Consider the following 21,586-nt stretch of genomic DNA (forward strand, 5'->3'; position numbering starts at 1 on the left):
AATCCACGATATTACACAATGGGTTTAAAAACAAAATTATAAGAATTTGCTCAGACAAAGTACAAGAAACACTTGAGTTAAAATCTAGATATTATAATGTAGCAAAACACAAGTCTGAAATATCAATGAAATGTAACACTGAAATGTGGAAAGGGTCGATAGATAGATAAATAGATAGATAGATAGATAGATAGATAGATAGATAGATGACTGACGTGCGTCCCTAGTTGAGTGGCCCTCGTGCTGGATCACCGTTGCCTAGCGACGGTGATAGCGTTCCTCCTCTTGCTCTGAGAGCCACTTGTGTGAAACCCAGACACATCCCACGTAGGTAGAGGCTGAGGGAAGGGGGTGATCATTTCAGTCGCATATTAAAGCATTGCTGTCAAACACAATTACTGGTGGTGTTACACAGATGCAAAAACGGATGTGTCGCAGTTTGGTTTTTTACTGGAACGTTCCCGTTTTGGTTACTTTGCGCACAGTGTGGCGGAGTCTCCAGCCCAGCTGTCCAGATGGCAGTGCGCACTAATCTGCTTACCAAGGCACTCCGCGTGTTCTGAATGAGAGAGGTAAGGCAAACAGAAACAGAGGAAAAATAGACGCTTTGTTGAGTTGTACAGTTAAGTAGTTTGAGCTCAAAAAACAACTAAAGACACCTGACGCTATGTTTGAGAAGGAGTGTTTTTTTTTTTTTTTTTTTTCTGTGTGTGGACGCGCAGGTTTGTGTTAGTGCAACAAGTTGACTGTGTGGGAACGCTACTGTAGTGTGTTATTGACATGTACTGTAGAAAGGGCTTTTTGTGTGCATGTGTCAACATATTTGAGTTTTCATTCAAACTGTATTGAGTTTTAAATTGTCTCGACAATGGCCTTGTTCTTGGGATATAATGCAAGAGAGAACTGCTGTGCCACTTACCTTTACAGTTGCATGGGTGTCAAAATCTGAAATTGAAGTATTGTAATGAAGACAGCTTTGGCCTAAGCTTCAATTTCCAACAAAACGTATGTGCAGTTGGATAAAACCTAAGGGCCAGAAACCACAGGGAAATGTTTAATTCAATGGAAAATAACGGTGGGAAACCAATGTAGCAGTATCAGTTGAGCTGTGCCTCCATCAAGGTGTACATGATAGTGTGGGCTTTGGCAGTGGAATAGCCTGGATGGCATTTCACTCACCACAGATTTTTCTCATGTTGGATTTCTGTCTGATGCCATCTCTTTTTCCATTTCACCTATTTTCTCTCCCTCTCTGTAGATGGTGAAATCCTACCTATCATGTGAAGGCTTTGGCTGTGGCTTGTGTGCATAGGTGTGGGAGCCATAGAGCAGCATAGGGGCACTGGCCTGTTACAGAATGTCCCTGTAACCCCCGAAATCGTGAAACCATGACCGTCATCACTTATTCAAATGCCACCGTGAGGGTTCTCAGAAAAATCCAGGTTGGTGAACATCCCTTTGCCTCCAGGAATTCTCGAAATCAGGACCATGCTGGACCTATCTGAGAATTCATTTTTAAAATTTCCTGAGGTCAGTAGTCACAGAAGGAAAAAAATGAAAGAGTATTGGAAGAATCAGCCTGAAACGACTGAAAGTATAAAGCAGACATTGTTCAGAGGTGGGAGTGAGGCCCATTGTAACCCTAGGAAGAAGAAACGACTGGGAAAAGATATCCAAGGAAGTGGGAAAAAGGGGGTCAAATGGAAGGACAACAGCAAGATGTGTAGCTCTTGGACACTGCCATTGATAGATCCAGGATGTCATAAGCAGTGGATGGACACAGGCTGGCTTGCATTTCTACACAGGTTTTTTATGAATGATGTCCATGAAGATATGATAAACACAAGGCCAAACGTTTTACAGATAAAGTGGCAATATATTCTCCTCTGGTTGCCTCTTTTCTTTCTCTGCATGTGTCCAAAATCTGCCTCGTCACAGGTAAGAGTCACTGTCAGTCAATGATTTTAAGATTTGTTGTTGTCTACCCAGAGATGTGTGAATAAACTCTTCTTGGGAACTTTCATAGGGATACTTTCCACAAATGGAAAACATTGCTGCCTTCAAACCTGTGTGGATCTCTCCGCCTCGCTCCACCTGTGGTGTTCCCGAGCAGAGCAACTACTGTCAGTCTGCCGTGTCAGAGTCTGATCTACTGACATGTCATCAAGCTTTCTGTAACCAGGACTGTCCTTATCGATCCTCTACACCACCATATGCCCCTTTGCTTCTCGCAGCACACAGGTAAGCTGGCTTTGATTCAGAGTAATGTTTTTGAAGATATTTTACAGGGTATGTAATTTATTTCCTATGACCCATCGATGTGTACAAGCAATTTTTTTTGTTACAAAAAATAATTATCTGAATTATTAACAAATTTGATATCAGATATCATACAAATTCTTTATTTATCAAATCAGGGTTATTAAAATGTAAAGCTATAATTGAACTGCAAACATTAGGTTTTTTATTTTTAAAACCAGAAGCAGAACACTGCCAGAGAATGATGATCACAGGAGGAAATTAGTGTATAAACACCAAGTAGCTCTTACTACTTTAAGACTAATGTGCTTCTCTGTTGTCGGTGTAAGGTTGTAGAATGTTCAACAAACATAGTTTGAAGGTTTGTACAAATATTTGTCAATTTAAGAAAATGTGTAGGGAAAAAACAAATAGGGATGTCCCAATACTACTTTTTCACTTCCGATACAATATCGATATTTCAGCCTTGGGTGTTGGCCAATATCGATCCGATACGATACCAGCACGAATCATACATACTTGTATTACTTATTCTGTCGTGTGGAATGTTAGAAAAGGCTTGATCAAGTGATGTTACTCAAACAGAGAACATTAGTCAACAACAGTAGGTATGAGTAAAACTGACCCATTTATTATTAACCAATTGTTTACACTAAGTTTAACCTTCAACATAATATCTGCAGTATTCTATTCTAATTGAATAAATATAATGTAATATATATCAGAGATAAAATGCGATATTCGTTGTTTGGCTGATATCGAATCGGGAAACCCCTAGAAACAAACCTGCCAATATGCTTTAGACCATTTATTCTCAACTGGTGGCTGTCCTAAGTGGGTCGCAGACAGCTGGTCAAAAATAAGTACCTCTCAAATTGGACTTGTCTTTTATTTTGAAAGAAACTTTTCTTTTCACAGACTTGCTGTGAAATGCATGTTACACAGGAAAATATATAGATTCATGTTTTAAAAAAGATTATCTGTGAATGTTTTCAACAGCTGTTTTTGAAAAACTAATACAAAATGTGGGTCCCAGGGTGAGACCAGTTGAGAACCCCTGCTTTAGACAATTAACTTGTGGGGTGATTTGTACATTTTGATTTGTCCTTTTTAGGTTATTAGTGAATAGTGAAAATTGTGTGGACTGATGGGGGAAGGTTGGTGGGGTCATCAATGAAGTATTAAGGTACAGGGCAGAAATATAATAATTATAATCTTCTTACTGCTCCTTTCCAATCATGAAAATATTTCATTTGGATTGTGATATTATTTGATATAAATGGGGACTCTGTGTTTAATTTGTATAGTTATGAAAGGAACAAATAAATAAATGAATCAATCAATCATTGGAAATCATAATCCATAAACTATTGACGTCCACTTATTTTTCCCTTTTCAAACTCTACATAGAGAAGTTTTTCACATTTCTAAACTTCATTCTACCAGGGGTTCCTGTGTGACCGAGGACACTAACGACACCCGCCCTGGAAATCTGAAAGATATTGAAAGCTTTTCGAATCAAGGTGGCATTCCTTTGAAAACTGGGAGCCTGCTCTTCCAGGCAGCACAGGGGGGATGTCTGGTCTCCCCCCCAGCACAGATGCTTGGAGCATTGGGTTCTCTCACCTTGGCATTGTGGATAAAACCCAGCTCGTCTGCTAAGATGTGAGTTTCATTTTAAGCGCTTTGTTCAGAATTCAGTTTGCCATATGTAAAATAATAATAGTCATTACGCACTGCATAGTCAATACATGAAGTGTTATTGAATTATTTAGAATTTTAAGATGGTAAATTAATAAATAAGGAAATTAGCACTCAAGGGTCACGTGACCAAAAGAGTGAGAAGAGAAGGAAACTGGAGAAGCACAATTAAATATTTGTATGTTGTAAAAACCATTTTGTTTGATGTGAAAGAGATGAATAAGAATATATACATAAAAAAGTATACCATGACTTGCATGCAAACGTATTAGCGGGGGTGCTCTGCTGAAAAACAAGTTAAAAAGCTTTGATGAATTATAATTAAATACTAGGGATGTCCCGATACAACTTTTTCACTTCTGTTACGATACCGATCTTGCAGCCTTGAGTATTGGCCAATACCAATATCGGTCCGATACGATATCAGCATGAATCATACATACTGCACCTTTATTACTTATATTGTAGTGTGGAATGTTAGAAAATGATCAAGTGATGTTACTCAGAGAACAATAGTCAGCAACAGTAGGTATGATAAAAACTGACCCATTTATTGTTAACCAATTAGTAACATACATTTTAACCTTCAATATAGTATCTACAGTATTCTACAATTGAATAAATAAAATATATATTGGAGATTTTAGATGCAGTCCGATAAAATCCGATATTCGTTTTCTGGCTGATATCGGACAGATATCAATATTGGATCGGGACATCCCTATTAAATACCAAGCATCTTTTTTTATTTACTTTTAATTCTTTTGATTAGATATGCACTTCAGATTTTGATCAGTCCACCTTTAGTGATCTTGTTGTAGTTAAAATTCACCTGTAGTGAATTTTTATTTTAAGTTCTATCAAAAATTCATATACTGTATGATACTCAAGGTTTAGGGTAACTTTCTTTAAAAGTCCTGGTTGCCCGGGAGACACGGTGGCTGCCATCATGCTCACCTCAGACGCTCGTAGTGATGTTGCATTTAGCGCTACTGGTGGCTAAGCCAACAGGTACTTCTCGAGCAGATTTTCCACCTCTAAACCATGTTAACGTCCTCCCAGAATCCTCTACCTATCTACATGGAGTCTTGTATTTAAACAGCTACAGCTGACTGCCAGCTGTAGCTGCTCCGATGCACAACAGGTGCTCACAATAACAGCTTCATAAACAACCAAAGTAGCTTGAACACACATCCTTGTGTTGTCCATAGTATTAAATAAAATGATATTTGGAAAAATAAATTGGAGGAAAGCACCACAAAGATGAAAATCCTAGAAATCACATTGGAGCCAATATAAACATTCCACAGGAATCAATGACTTTAGGTCTGTACATAGCTGCACCCCATGGTTTGGATTAAAAAAAAAAAAAAAAAAAGCACTTTTAAATGTTTTTTTTGTAAATAGCTGTTTATGGGTACTGTATAATAACACATTGTATGTCAAAAACATTTACAGTAGAGGTACCCTTTAAGTCTTCATTCGATTCTTTAAACTAGAGTTTAAAAATGTAGAAATAATTTCTAATTTTGTCCAGTCATCGTCAGAACTGACTAAAGAACCTATATGAAAAATGGAAAAATAAATTTGTTTAAAAAATAAATGCAATAATGCTTTCTATCTCTGGCTGAGGATTGATATGCACAGGCAGGTCAGGCCTGATGAGATCAACCTCACCATCAGGGAACAACTAGTTGTCATGTCCTACTTAGACTTGTGTGTGTGTGTGTGTGTGTGTGTGTGAGAGTGTATCGATGTGTTTCAGGGAAAGCCAGCATGGTGCAAAGTTACACACACTCAGATCAGCTTGCAATCACGCACTCACACAAACCCGCACATACACATGCTCAAAAGCAACATGTGCACGAACAAGAAGAGATCAGTTGGCTTTGCTTGATAACCTTATCCCTCCTTCCACACACTAGTAGTTGAAGTAAAATGCTTGAACAACATGTGATGCTTTGTCATGGCGGTGAAACAGGGATAGACATACATGATGTAGTAGTAGTGTTTAGCCCTCTGACTTCCACTTACAGAAACCCAACTCCTCCAAATTTGATGGACACGTGTTACTGCCCTGAAAAATATGCTCTAAGAATTAAATTTAAAAAAAGGCTACAAATATTTTGCAAACAAATGTAAAATCTTCTGCCAAGCTGAAAAAACATTATGAAACATTTTATTAGGACACTAATAATTAGGGATGCACTGAAATGGAAATTATTCCTATTGCATATACGGCCCTGAATGTGTACTGACTCACTAAAATGACATTAATGCTTCAAAGAAAAAATCAATTAAAAATATCAAAATATTTAGTAAGCACTGACATTCCAATGATGAACAGTATGAAATAAAATAAAAAACTAAGTGTTTAACTTGACCCCACGAATGCATTCAATAATATTGTAAAGGCCTATAGTGGACTGAGCTGCTCAGTGGCGGTTCTGACACAAATTACTCCCTGGGTGGTGGAGGTTAGATATTTGGGCTAGGTTGGGCCGAGATGGGTTAGGGTTGGGTCGGGCTTTAAGATTTTTTATCTCTATTACATTAATACAGTATTATTTTTTAATAAACACTTCTATATTGTTGTGGTATCATTTCTGACATGCGTTTGCTTCCCTGTGCGCTGAACCGATGTTGACATTAACATGTGTTTATTAATAAAAGCATGGCTTACCACTAAAACAAATGTAAATATGTTATTTATATAATGTCTGTCGGACCTGTAGGTTTCACTAGTGCTTTGTCGGGTTCTGGTTAAAGCTTGAATGTGATTCATATCATAAATGATCTGTTTAAAAGCAAATTGGCACCAGAAAATGCCAAAACTAAATATTTCTCTCTTTCTCCTCGTCCTCCTCTGCACCTGCTCATTCATTCTCCATTTTTTTTTTTTTCATTCTCCAATTTTTTCTTTTCTTTTTTTTTTTTTTCTTCGGGTTGACTAATTGTTACGTGTGCCATAGTTTTGGTCGACCAACCATTTTCTTGGTTGATTACACCCCTACGCAGCAGTGGTGTGCGTAGGGGTGTATAGGGCACCCCTACGCCACCCCAACCCCCCCCCCCCCCCCCACCCCCCTTGGGCAGCTGCCCATGTTGCCCATATCAAAAACCGCCTCTGGAGCTGCGGAAAGAGAGTCAAATTAAACATGTTCTCTCCTACCGAAAATGGTTCAGAAGTGCATTTTAGGTTTACGGACAAAAAGTTTCGGTGGGCAGACTTTCGGTTTATCACTACTAATAATCAATGTAGCTTTTCTGTTTTGGTGTCAAACATGAGGAGGAGGAGGCTATGAACATCTTTGCCTTGTAAAAGCAATAATTATAATGGAAAATTAAACAAATTACCACAAAAGCCCAAGCAGATGTTTTCCAAACATCTCATATTGTTCCAAGTAACAGATCAATGGAACTACTTTAGTACCAACAGGATTTCTGAAATAAACTCAAGTGACTCAATGTTGACTAATTAAAGGAGAAAATGTTTGTAATGATTAAATAAATCAATGATTCAGGATCAAATCCGTTCTGTGACGTTAGTCTGTTATCTTTCCACATCCTTTTAGCAACATGTTAAAAGTTTAATGTGACCACTTCTGATGGTTGAAGGCCATGGCAGACAGGTTTCGTGTGTATTGTAGTAACTATAGTGCCTGTTCACTTAAATGTCACTGTGTGCCAAACAAAACTCTGACCCAAGGAATCAGACTGAGATCAAATATCCCCTTTAAATTTCATGCTGTGATTTTTGTTTGTGAAGTTGTCCGTCTGGAGACTCAGATGACAGACAAGTTTTGTTGTCCTGGTCTGCCGAACATGACACCTGTATGGCTGAATGCGTCTGAATGGGTGCAATATCTCTGCCCCCCGTCTCACTCTCTCCCTCCTTTTTGGCCTCCCCCTCTCTTTACTGCTGGAGCAAGCCATCATTCTTTTGTTGTAGAGATGATCGTAGCTGCTATCAAAGTGGCCAGATGAAAGGACGTCTCTATCCTCACCTCTGTCCATCTCTTCTCAGCCAGCTTTCTTTGTCACTCCATCTCTTTATTTCATGTTCCCACCCCTTTTTCTGAACAATGAACAGAGCCAGCCACCTGTTTTTGACTAGTTACCATCAAGATTTAAGCGTTTTTAAATGAACAAAAATGTGGTGAGCATCCATTTTTAGAGCAGGTGAAAGGATTTTTTTGACTGCTTGTTATTAAAGTAATTCATTGTATGAGTGAAATAGGTTATTAAAAAGTTGTCTGTCCTCATCAGAACAAAAAAAATCTGAAAATGTTAAATCATCAATTGCCTGTTTATCATTGTATGCAGGTTGCCAGTTTTTCACAGTACACACAGAAACACCATTCCCAACTACGTTCAATTAACTAAACATACATACTTTTGGGCTGTTAATATTTTTGAAATAAATTAATATAATTAATAATATAATATTTTCATCCCTGCTACATCTGTCCAAACTGAGCTGCATGTCCATATTGTGATCTGGGCTGTGTAGATTGTTCTAACGTCATGTTTAGAAAACTTACATACTCAGATGGTAATATGTTTTTGAAGAATGACATGATTTGGTTGTTTTTTTTTTGACTGGCATGAATTGTCAGTCTCTGTGTTTGTGTTCCATTTGTAAAGTGGGACTTTTTACGCTTTGAATAGGTCACTTGGGTTGAATTGTTTTTGCCAGAATATATTTAAGTATGCTTATTTTTAAAAAAATTTTATTTATTTTTTCTTTTTAAAAGTATCATCTTATATTGTTATCGTAAGCCCAGGATTGTATATCGTCCAGTGAACTAAAAAAAAAAAAATCCACGCAGTTTTGACATCGTAAACTGTTAAAGTCGCAGTCCACAACTCTCAGATCTCTCTCCCCCTCCCTCCCCGCTGCTTTCTTGCCCTGTCTCCAAACTTTCCAAAGTCCCTTTCTCAGAGGAGATAACAAGCTAACGTTAGCCCAACAGCAACATCACAGTAATATAACATGCACTGTTAAAAGCATATTACTGCAAAGCTTCTCTCTCTCTATGTGCACACACCTCAACAGCAGCAGCAGCAACAACACAGTGTCACTTACAGCAGCCCACACGGAGGCTGCTGTGCGCACATGAACAACACATGCACCACAGAGTTCTAGTGTAACAATTACAAATCAAACATAATGTAAATCAAGCTGCAGTAATTACCTTTCAAGCAGAAAAGTCACCAATTCCAGCTTCTACTCCTCCAGACCATACACTGTAAAAAAGATGGCCTGGGAAAGGGGCAGGGCCTGTGACCAACAGCTGTCAGACAGTCCATCAAACTCAATCCTGGCTCTGATTGGTTCTTTTTGCTCAGTCGCGGTGCATTCTGGCACTTTTATAAGTGTTGCAGACTGCACCTTTAATGACCCACACACTCCCTTTTCTGACCTGTGGGGGCAGCAACATCTCTCTGCTGAATCTAGTCTTTTCGAAGAAAAACAACAATAGAGGGTAGAGGGAGTCAACATGTCAGAAGCTGAATCTTAAAGGAAAAACAATGTCGCCCCCCATCGGCCAATGTAACGTGGACTTCCTGTCGTGAAGTTTTACTATGACGAGATCTCTTCTCACCCCTACTAACCACCACACCTAGAATAGCACTTTTTATAGAACAATGTATATATATGTATACTGTATATGTTTATGTTTAATAGTGGCAATTTTAATAGGATACCATACACACACACACACTGACACATTCATGCATACTTTGTCATACACTACAGCGTTCCTCTTTTTCTCATGCTTTTATCTGAGATTTATAGGGTGCGCTGCTCAGGGTTCATAACAGTCATGATTTCCAATAAAATGTCATTGATGGTGGTTAATATGACACGTGGCGGGTGTGCATGTCTGAACCCGCCGCAGCCTCGGAAACCTTACCGTCATGTAAAGTATTGACATTCCATGTGAAAATGTCTCAGTGAAAACGTGTGTGCTGACCAAGCCAGGGTTCTTCCATGCATTTCATTTTGTAAGAATTACTAATTATTCGTTATTCAAATTATGTTATTCATATTAAATTGTTTTGTTTTTAGGGTGTTGCTACAAAAGACCGTCGGAGAAAATTTGGTTTTTTCTCTCATCGTTTCCAGAGAGGCCGTCAGTCTCCACTACAGTCTGTCCAACAGTCTGACTCCTGTAGCTACCAGCTTCCAAACAGAAGGCAGACTAGAGTTGGAGAAGTGGACACATCTTGTCTTACAGGTGAGCAGCTTCATGAGTTTGGGAATTTTCACTCGTATTTTGAGTCACACTGCATTTGTTTGGACATACAGTTGTGCTTATGGTTCTGTTTTTAGTTTTGTTTTTTATTTTTGTGTTTTTGCTGAGGTTTGAACAAAAGTGATCCTTTAGTTTCACCACTCACATGTTCATTCACTGCTTCATCTTATCCTTACAATCAGCTACAGTTAATTTGAGTAGAAATCATCTCTTTTGAATCAGCTGCTGTGGCAATGTTACTTTATAAAAGTGTGACAGAATACAGATATTGAACTGTGTATTTGTGCATTTTGAAAGCCTGTGTCCAGCTTTTTAACATTATTGCCATCACATTTACTTAGTGTTATTAATCTCATTTGTAATGATGCAAAAAACAGAGGGGGATGGAGGCAAGCGACTTATGTTTAGTTGGTTTTGCTGTTTTGTTGTTTGGACATTTTTAGTATTTAGTAATAACATGTTTTGAATACAGTAATGTTACATAATTACAGTTGTCAGGTTTGTTTCATCGTAGTATTGTCATATTTGCACTTGGTATAGCACAAAATAGATAATTTCTCCAAAATGAAATTTAAAGTTTGTTGATCTTTTCATTTATGTTGGAATTCATGCATCTATTCCTTTTCTGTACCGATGCATTCCTGTTGGTGCCTAATATATCTTGCACTGATTTTTTTTTGAATCAGTGTTTTTGAATTGTGGGACGAGGTCAAAGTACCTGGAAAAAAAACCCACACAAGCACAGGGAGAACAAGCAAAACCACATAGGTTGGGTTTTTGATTTGTTTTAGTTTTTTTAAGTTTTAATTTATAATTCCTATTTTTACATTTTATTTGAGGCAACTAAAAATTGCTTTAACAATAATTGCACCTCATCAAAAACAAACCAACAGTTTACTGTGTTTTACTGGGTTGCCGATGAATGTTGATGGTCCTGTAATCTGGCAGCGTAACTTGGTGTTGGCTAAATGTAGAACTGATGATGATGAGTCACTTGGAATCAAGCATGTGCAAATGCCTTGTAGCGCTTAAGGTTGTCATACATGTCTTTTTCCTGCTTACTATGTATATGGGCTGTGCAAATTCATGCATAGAAGGGTGTAATGCTCTCAGGCATTTTGCTAAATGTTGCAATAGTGTGACTTGGAGGTGTGTGTGTGTGTGTACGCTAGTGCATCAGTCTGACTTTTGTTCAATAGTGTTGTGATGTGATCTGCTTTGACCATTCAGAAGCATAACATAATCATCCTTGACACTCAAACACCATTCACATACTCCCTTTTTCATGCATGCACACACTTTCTACGTGCAGACACACACTCACGGTAATTTGTAGCAGTCTGTCAGCCACAATATAGACATTACCCATCCAAGTAGCTGGGTAATTTAGAAACCTTTCACACACACGCACAAGCACACACCATTCAAATGCCGGTTGGGAGGATCAGAACACCAAAAAGGACAGTCAAAAAAGAAATCTGGCTTTTTACATGCCAGGAGCAATAACACGCGCGCACATACACTACGCACAGACACACACACCACGCACAGACAATGCCAGAAGCAAGGTGCTGAGGGGATGCTGGTGCTCCCTAGGTAGTTGTCTTATCTGATTATGGTAACGATGTAGAGAGTAGTAGTGGAGGAAAGTGTAGCCTGGGGGAGGGAGGGACTGACAGCTGAGGAGTGATGGGGGAAGTGAGGGAAGGTGGCTCAGTGCTGTTACGTGATATCTACGAAGTCGCTCTGCTTTGGAAAACACTTTTCTATCTTTTTTTCAAAATTTTAATATATTACATTGTTAGCTGTCTCTAGATTATGCTCAATCATGGATTATTTAGTGTAACTAGGTGTGACTTTTACAGTAAATAGATTGTTCTTCAACTATGGTTATGTGAAGGCCTGGGTTCAGGATTAGGAGAAACTGGTCCATGCTTTTATCTCCAGCAGACTGGACTATTGTAATGGTCTTCTGACAGGAATCCCCCAAAAGAGCATCAAACAGCTACAGCTGGTTCAGAACGCTGCAGCTCGGGTCTTAACCAGAACAAAGAGGTCAGAGCACATTACTCCAGTTTTAAAGTCTTTACACTGGCTCCCAGTCAGCCTCAGAATAGACTTTAAAGTTCTGCTGCTGGTGTATAAATCTGTGAATGGGTTTGGTCCAGAATACATCAGTGACATGTTAGTCAGGTATGAACCCAGCAGGTCTCTCAGATCTATGGACACAGATCAGATAGTGGAGCCCAGAGTTCACAGTAAACATGGTGATGCTGCTTTTAGTTGTTATGCTGCAAAGAAGTGGAACAAACTGCCAGCGGAGCTGAAGTCAGCATCCAATGTGAACATTTTTAAATCAAAGTTAAAGGCACTATTTTTCTCTACTGCATATGATTGAGAGAGAGATTTTTTGTCATGTTGTTGATGTAATGATGATTTTACTGATGATTTTAATTGATTTTACTGATGATTTTAAATGTTCTTATTGATTTAAATGTTCTTATTGATTTTAAACAATTGAATGTTTTATCATGTAAAGCACATTGAGTTGCCTTGAGTATGAAATGCGCTATATAAATAAATTTGCCTTGCCTTGCCTTGCCTAGGGTAAATTATAATTGTCCACGCAATTTTCACTATTCTCTAATAACCTAAAAATGACAAATTTAAATGTACAAATCACCCCACAAGTTAATTTTCTAAAGCATATTGGCAGATTTGTTTTTAGGGGTGTCCCGATCTGATATTGCCAGAAAACGAATATCGGATTTTATCGGACTGCATCTAAAATCTCCGATATATATTATATTCATTCAATTGTAGAATACTGTAGATATTATGTTGAAGGTTAAAATGTATGTAACTAATTGGTTTATAATAAATGGTTCAGTTTTACTCATACCTACTGTTGCTGACTATTGTTCTCTGTTTGAGTAACATCACTTGATCAAGACTTTTCTAACATTCCACACGACAATATAAGTAATAAAAGTATGTATGATTCGTGCTGATATCGTATCGATATCAGTATCGACCAATACTCAAGGCTGCAATATCAGTATCGTTTCGGAAGTGAAAAAGATGTATCGGGACATCCTTAAATTAATTACAATTATGGCATAATTGTAATTGCAATTTTAAAAATCTGTTGCTGTCGTAATCGTAATGACATTGTAATTGAGTTCAGATACCTGACTTTGTAATTGTAATTGCCATGAAAATTGTCAATCATAATTTAACGGGGAAACTGGGGAACCACGTTACAGTGCTTTCTATGTAGTTAACAATTATTAACATTTTTTATATCATGCCGTCTCACATTTTACCATAAGATATATTAAATCCTATATTTTTGTTGATTAGGTAGCCTATTCCCAATAGATAGAAAATAAATTAGATGATAGATATTTGTTTTTAGTGTATTTTACAGCTGATTTAGGACCCGCTATCATAAGAGATGCTAACAGAAAGCTAACACAAGAGGAAGGTTTAGCACTTTAGTAATTGAGAATGTATTTGTAATTGACTATTTGTTCATGAAGAATTATTATAATTGAATTGTAAATGGAAAAAAAATGCTGGGTAATGTAGTCGTAATTGAATTGTAATTGAACATGGGTAATTGAAAACGTATTTGTAACTAAAAAATGTAATTGACCCCAACCCTGCCTGGGTTTGATTCCAATGTAGGACACCTTTCTGTATGTAGTTTGCGTGTTTTCTGGTGTTCATGAATATTAGCTTAATTGAGGTTTCTCAAATAGCCCCTAGGAGTGAATTAGGGGAGTGAAAGGTGTCCTCTGTGATGGCCCTGTGAAAGACTAGCATCCAGTCTAGGGTGTACCCCCACTTATGACTGATGTGACCTGTAGATAGACACCAGCAGAGTTCCACAGACCACAAGTGTAGGAATAAGTGGGAATGGAAAATGAATGGATAAACGCTCTTTACCCATCCTGACACCAACAAACCTAGGTAATTTGTCCATCCTCGCAAATTTGAAAAAATGCTGTCTTTCATCTGTCTCTTCTTTAAATTATTATTATCCATCCATTTGTCTGTTCGGATATCCATCCATCCATCCATCCATCCATCCACCCAGTCCAAAGCCTCCTGTTCTTGTAATTCATATAGTACAGTTTGTTCTAGTGCAGTGGCAAACTTATCTTTGTTTATGGGCCAAGTTTGGACCAGTTTGATCTCAGGTGGACCACAGATCATAAGCAGGAAAAATATCCATACAAAAATCAATCCATAATAAACTAGAGTACTCTAGAGAGCGCAGACCTCCGCCAAGAACAGCACGAATACCAGGCAGGCCATACACTCATTGCACGTCCCAATCACTACTACATTACCCATAAGCCACCATGCATTACCCATAAGCCACCACGCTTAAAGGAACAGGCTCAGGCACAGCTCCTATTTTACAATTTTTTGGTATTTTCTCATTTTTGGTAATCTAGAACATCACCAAAATTTTATCACCTGTTTCTTGTCCCATTATCAATATTTCCTGAAAATGTCATCGAAATCCATTCATAACCTTTCAAGTTATCTTGCAAACAGACAGATAAACACGGTAAAACATAACCGTCCACTCTGCGCTTTGTGCTTGGCGGAGGTAATAAATAAATTCAATTAAAAAAAAAAAAAAAATATATATATATATATATATATATATATTAGAAGAATATACAGTATAATTAATATATAATAAATCATATGCATACATAATTTAATATTTTTTTATATAGCGCTTTTCAAAAAACTCAAAGACACCATTTTGTGGGATTGTTTGTGGATGCTCTAAAAGGCTAGATTTGGCCTCCATTGTAGTATACTACTAATCTATATATATTGTCAAATGTATATGTGACTATATATTCATTTTAGTGAAGGTGAGGCAAGGTTGTCACTGTATGCGGGAGTGTAGAGATCTCCTCTATGGTAGACCTCTGCCTCCTGGAGCAGACCTTGAAAGGGCACAGGACTGGCATCAATTACACTGAGAGAAGAAAAGGGCAGGTGTGTGTGTGCATGACTGCGTGCACTTTTTTCCTTACATTATTTATTTAATTAACATTTGTTTAATGCCAATATGCATGCCAGCATAACATTAAGAGCAAGCCATTTTTCCATCACTACTTTTTCATATGCAAGTGATAACAATATGCATCCTTTGAATAATAAACCAGCACCTGATGTGGTAATATAATATGTACAATGAAAAAGAAGTGTTTGGCCTGGGTTACAAACCATATTCAGACCTAAAATCAACAATAAATAAAAAGTATAGTGCTTTGGATGTAGACATAGTAGATCTACAATATGCAATATCCAAACAAAAATCAATCCATAAATCCATAATAAATAAATACATTCAATAATAGATATAAAATATAAGAATAATGAATTAATATAGATAATTGATAAGTAATATATAATAATAAATCATGTACATGCATAATACAATATATAATCTACATAACATATAATACAATGATATTTACATATTATACAATGTTGCATTAATAAATATCCTTGATATTGTGACCAATTTTTATTTGCTGAATAAACAATAAACAAAAAGTAAAATAAAATGTAAAGAAAAATGGTTGTTTTTATGATAATAGTATTACATAACCTTACTTTTTTCACCCTGTCTTACATGCTGCTGTATTGGCAGTAGCTGCTTTTTGGTAAAGTTTAAAGTATCGTAATCTGTGACCGCCCCCAAAAATTTAGATTAAAGTAGGAGCCATATTTAGAATATCACTTATTTAAAGGATCTATATCATGCTATTTTAAACTTTCCAAAGTCAACTACAGCCACATATGCTTATTTTCTTTCAACTCCGACCCGGTGGCAAGACGTACTGCTTCACGTTAGCCCAATACAAACTAATGCTAGATTATGATCAGCCCCGTATCTGTACACGATTGTCTACAAATGAACTTTTCTCAAACTTATGTCATGGCAGAGCCAGAAAAAAAAGGCCGAAAAGACATTTGTTCGAGGAACGGATCAACTCCATGTAGTGACAGCTCAGCAGCAGCATACAGCAAACACACACACTGTCGTCGCACCAACAACCACACACACACTTGCAACCCAGTGCTCCATCAGGCAGCACACACACAAATATCCATTCATATCCATCCATTTTCAGAGCAGCTTTGTCAGCACACAAACGCATCACACACATTTCCACACTCTCTTTCGTATTACTCCCACATCATTCATTTATTTTAGTTGTCTCTCTTCCTCATACTGTTCACATGGTCACATGGGACTGTGTGTGAAAGCACCCTTAGTGTCACTGTTGTATTAGGATTTTAAGTGATCGGTTGCTATCGTCTTGGGAGAGTAAAGGTGCACATGCAGCTGTGGGGTGGGGCAGGCGGCAGGGGGTGCAGAGTTTTTACGACAGTGACATAACCAAAAGGGACCTTTAGGGGGAGCGCTAAGTGCAAGTTACTTAGTTCTGCTTTAACAGCTCAGCGCATTGAAAAATTGCTTGCGTTGGCGTGGTTTTTAGCAGGCGTCACTTGTACTGTACCCGTGGCTGCAGTTGGGTATACTTGCATTTGGTACTTACACTAGTAGCAGGCACTTCCTGTAGGGGGCGGTTCAGACTTCAGTGACGTCACTAAAGTCTGACTGCTCGTTTTTTAGAAGAGGGCAGAGCAGCAGCTCAGAGAGCAGGATTAGTGAGGATTTCTCAAAGATGCAGGGAGGAGGCCCAATAATACTTTGGGGGTGTTTTTGGTAAGGAATTATCGTTGTAACAAGGTTAAAAGCTCAAAAAAGTTGATTTAGCTTGATATACGATCTTCAAGTATGGAGTATAGAGGTTGTTATTCTAATCATGTATTATGGGGCTAGATGAGTTTGGATGTGCTAGTTTCCTCGTGCACTTCAGACAAGTAAAGAAACTTCCCGTTTACACGTTACACTGGGCACAGTCGTTTTTTTTCCGTCTCCTTGTCTCGAAAGTATTTTTTTTGCACAACATGCACAAAAAATCCTCATTCTCCTTCTTACTCTAATGCACCATCTTCCAGCAATTTCTATTGGGCCTGTGATTGTAAAGTCCACATTTGATTAAGTTGTATTTATTTTACCACGTGATTGATTGATTTCACATAAAACATTTTAACAGCAGGTGTGTATTGAGATGTATTTTGAAAAAAATGATGCGAGTATACTTGTGGTTTACACATGCCAACACAATTTTCCACAGGCTCTCTTCAATGTTTTTCCTTAAAGCGCACAGTTATTAGACCAAGTAAAATCCTTAGAGGCCTAAGGTATTTATTAAATGTACATTGTGTCACCTTATAGATTGTTCTTTTTCTTTTTTCTCTTTCTGTTTTCAGCCAATGAGTTTTTTTTTTTGTTTTGTTTTTTTACCAGACCATAATTTTACTGTCCCTTGCTGTATCATCTATCTCTAATTCTTTCCAGCTCACATTGTCCCCCTCTTTTCTGGTTGTTGTCCTTCCTTCTTTCCCTCTCATTTTCTCCACACATACTCTGTTCTTCTCTCCCTCTCCATCTCCCTGGAGACAATTTTCTTTTCTTAAATAAACTGTCATAGCTAGTGTTAAAATATGGGCCCTACACGGGGCGAGCGCAGTGAGGCAAAGGCATGAAGCCCTGGGCTGGTATAAAACATGGATAATATGCTGTGAGAGGTAATTGTATCTTTTAGAGCTGAGATGAGTAGAACAAATGTGTCTCCTCCCCAACATCTCTCTCCCTCACTTTCTCTTTCTCTGCTTTTATTTCCCTTTATCCTTGTCCTTCTTCACTATCACTTCTTTTTACTACTGCAGCTGTGTTAATATGAGAAATTCGCTGTATATATTAGAGCTATGGTTTTGTCGTGGCAGGTATAGTACACGTTTAGAAGGGCTGAACATGTAGGGGAAAACAACCCTTGAAAATTAGGAGTGACTCTGTCTATGGGAATGTAGATTTATTTTGTATTTCTTTATGTTTGTATGAAGAATAGACTGGCTCCTTGATCCCAAAAGATTTACTAAGGCATATAGTACTAAAGATCTCAAACAATCTATAACGCTGGCATCCTCTATAGTTTGTAAGCCTTGTTGGAGGCATGACACACAATAGAGACAATCACAAGTTGTGCATATAGGGCTCTTTTCTCCCATGTGCGTAAGTCAGAAAAGCCATGCAGAATCACTGTTTTTGACTGCACACTATTCTACCCCTGTACTTAAAGCTGCAGTATGTAGAATCATGAGACTTGTATAGAAACAATCACGCTCACCCTCCTCTCCCTGTTTATAAACCTATCATCCCTTACCGACATCCTCGTGAACGTGCACAATTGTGGTGCTCTTTGTGACTTTTTTTCTCAGTCGGCCTCCTTGGCTTCAGACAGCCTTCATTCACAGCGCGTTTTGTCAATTTACGCGCAGTGGACGTGTCAGCAGCCTTTATGGGAGATTATGCATAGGAAGATATACGTGTAACTGCAGGCAGGTACAGACCGCAGAATGGGACCCATAGTCTTTTAAGAAATTCAAATAAAATTAGTGTCTTTTGTTAGGATGTCCCGATCCAATCACATGATCGGGAAGCGGGCCCGATCACGTGGTTTCAGACTCGATTAGAATCGGACGTTATCTCCTGATCAGGACTCGGATATATATGTATTATCATTATAGTGGTAGGGGATATACCGGTTCATACTAAATACCGGTATATATTTTTATTATGATATACATTTTTAATATCCTATATCAAGCGCCTACAGTGGGACGTGCAGGTGTGTTCTAAATCAACCTTTATCTGCAGACCTCACACACTTTATTTAGTAAGTAGTTAATACTTTACATGCTCTGTACCTGCAATTCCAACAAAATTAAGTTGTCATTCTTTTCATCAAGAAAAACATACATTTCAATCTGTGAAACTAAACGAGGAGAGTAAGCATTAAGAGTGCAGTTCCTAAAAGCACATTACTGGGCTTACTTTACTGCACTGTGGCACTTTTATTTTCTTATTTGTTAACATGCCTGTTGGGTATTTTAGGATGAGGCACTATTAATTTTTATATTAGACATTTTTATTTAACATTATTTAATCTTGCACTAAAGTCTAACATACATTTTTTTTTTTAAATTTATTGCTTGATTGATCAAGCTACGTCACAGAAGAGCTCTGTTTAGGGTTGAATGTTAAAATAAGGTGAATAAAATGAATAAGAGACATCCTGGATCTGTTTTTTTTTTTGCTCTTCTTTATCTTTTTAATGTATTATAGAAGTATCGGATCGGGACGCGTCTCAAAATCCCTGATCGGGACATCCCTCGACTTTTGACTGTTGTAGGACATCAGAGTTTCAAATGAAACCCAACACAATCCTAGAACCAATGTAAACTCCACTCAGTGAGGCCTCAGAGCAATCACAGGCAATCTCATGTAGCTGAAAGGCCACACTGCACTTTGCGCTGTGTCCTCTAAACAAGGACTTCATTACATATTTTTACAGTATAAGCTCACTTTCTCAATTTTCACATCACTTCAAAAATGTAATCCTAGACTAGAAACAACCAGTCTTGTCCTCATTGCAGTAAAGTGCAGGGCACCAAAGGATCAGGTGCCTGGAAAATGACCCAGGTAATCAGGAAGTGTCGCTGCAGACATTTAATTCCTCTCCTTCACTATTGTTACCTCTCTGTAGTTGGGATTTTAATTTTGTTCTCTGCCTTTTTGGTGTGCAGAAGTGATCTAAAGCATAATTGGAATATAAAAAACACACTAAAGCTGTTTTAATTTTTCAACAAAGCATGTTTGTTGCTTTTCTTTTTTTTCTTTTTGTAGGTTTCTCTTGAAAAACTGTTTGGAGTTATTGTGTTTTCTGCTTTGTGGCTTAAGGCTATGAAGAAAGCTCAAGAAAAGAAATATAGCTGTCCACACTGTGTAGTGAGCCATGGCTTGGCAGTAGTGTGAAAATCGAGAAGAGCTTTAGACAAAATGCCAGTGTACAGATCACTAAAAGCTGGCCACTCAGGGTTTCTATGGGCTTTTAGAGAGGCTTAGGTGGTACTATTGCCAATGGGGTGAGATTGCACATTGAAAAGGTGCTTGGAAAACACAAAAACAAGTGTACAAAATAAAAAAATAAAAAATGTTTTGTATTCTGTTAAAGGAATATTGTTTGAGTTACTTTAGGTAAAGTATGAGTAGCTTTCAATCATTTTAAACATAATAATAATGCCAGGTACTTTTAGTGTTTATAGAGACGGGGCCCACGGGTTAAGATTTAAACTTTGTTATTCTGCCTATCTCTTTGCAATACGATCTCATGGGAAAATAGGACATTGATACGAAAATATGTTTCACCTTTTGTGTGTGTTAACACGACTTTCATGCAATTTCATGCAATTGCATCTTATCATAACACTTCAATCAGGGTTTGGGCTAGGGCTAGGGTTTTTTAGATTTTTAGTCCCCAACAGGCAGTTCCAGAACATTTCGTAATGTGCAGCACAAATAAAGATCTTGCCTTGCAGCACATTAAATGTGGGGAAATCGTGTTGCCACGCAACACATTGTGTTGAAAAAAATCGATTACGTTGCGCGATTCTTGGATTGATTCAAAATGCATCCATATCGATTTTATTTTATTAAAAAAAAATATACATATATATATATTTTTTTTTTTTGACGAGCTTTTGTTGTTTCAAAAAAATCTCAAAAGAAAGTACTAACTTTTTGCATTAATTTGTTGTTCTAAACTAAAGTGAAAGTTGGTTTAAAAGCCACAGGCAGATTGTATCTTAGTTTTTTTTTTATTTTAAGTTGCTGGCACGTGGCTCTTTAAAGCCAATGTTTTGAGTGTAAAATATGCCAAAAAAATATATTTCACACATAGTGTTCTCATGAAGGTGTACACATTTACAGATTAGTTGTTTGTAAGTCATATATATATATATATATATAAGAAAATTGCAATAATTGCCTTATACTTTAATATTGGGATATATCATATCGTATCTTATGTATCGGGATACGAATTGTTTCGCCAGTTGCCAGGCAATACACACTCCTAATATTTCATTTTTGTGCCATTGTCACTAACAAATGTTGAAAACATTTACTTGACATATTTCACAACCATCTTGTTAGATTACTTAGATAAATGAAAAAAAAGATTAATTTAACTTTTTATTTTTTCAGTTTTAACTCTATTGCTTGTACAAAATTTAAAGAAAGAAAGAAACCAAGGAAAAGCATGACAGGTTGCCTCTATTAAAAAAGTCTTCCCTCCCTCTGGATATACAGTAGTCTAAATAAGTCTAGTTATTAATACTGGCAATAAAGT

The 21,586-nt window shown here is 37.5% G+C and overlaps 1 protein-coding gene across 1 annotated transcript in view; it reads left to right on the plus strand.

Annotated features, from left to right (window-relative positions):
- Positions 1-330: 330 nt before the first annotated feature.
- The window catches only part of ush2a (Usher syndrome 2A (autosomal recessive, mild)), a 227,032-nt gene continuing 205,776 nt past the window's right edge, over positions 331-21,586 (plus strand). Inside the window, exons 1-5 of the mRNA XM_028473043.1 lie at positions 331-572; positions 1,259-1,938; positions 2,027-2,241; positions 3,706-3,924; positions 10,037-10,205. Of these exons, the coding sequence (XP_028328844.1) occupies positions 1,489-1,938; positions 2,027-2,241; positions 3,706-3,924; positions 10,037-10,205 (1,053 nt within the window). The 5' untranslated portion in view covers positions 331-572; positions 1,259-1,488. The remainder of the gene's footprint in view (positions 573-1,258; positions 1,939-2,026; positions 2,242-3,705; positions 3,925-10,036; positions 10,206-21,586) is intronic.

Source organism: Gouania willdenowi, chromosome 3 (genome assembly GCF_900634775.1).
Source record: "Gouania willdenowi chromosome 3, fGouWil2.1, whole genome shotgun sequence".
Classification (NCBI taxonomy): Eukaryota; Metazoa; Chordata; class Actinopteri; order Blenniiformes; family Gobiesocidae; genus Gouania; species Gouania willdenowi.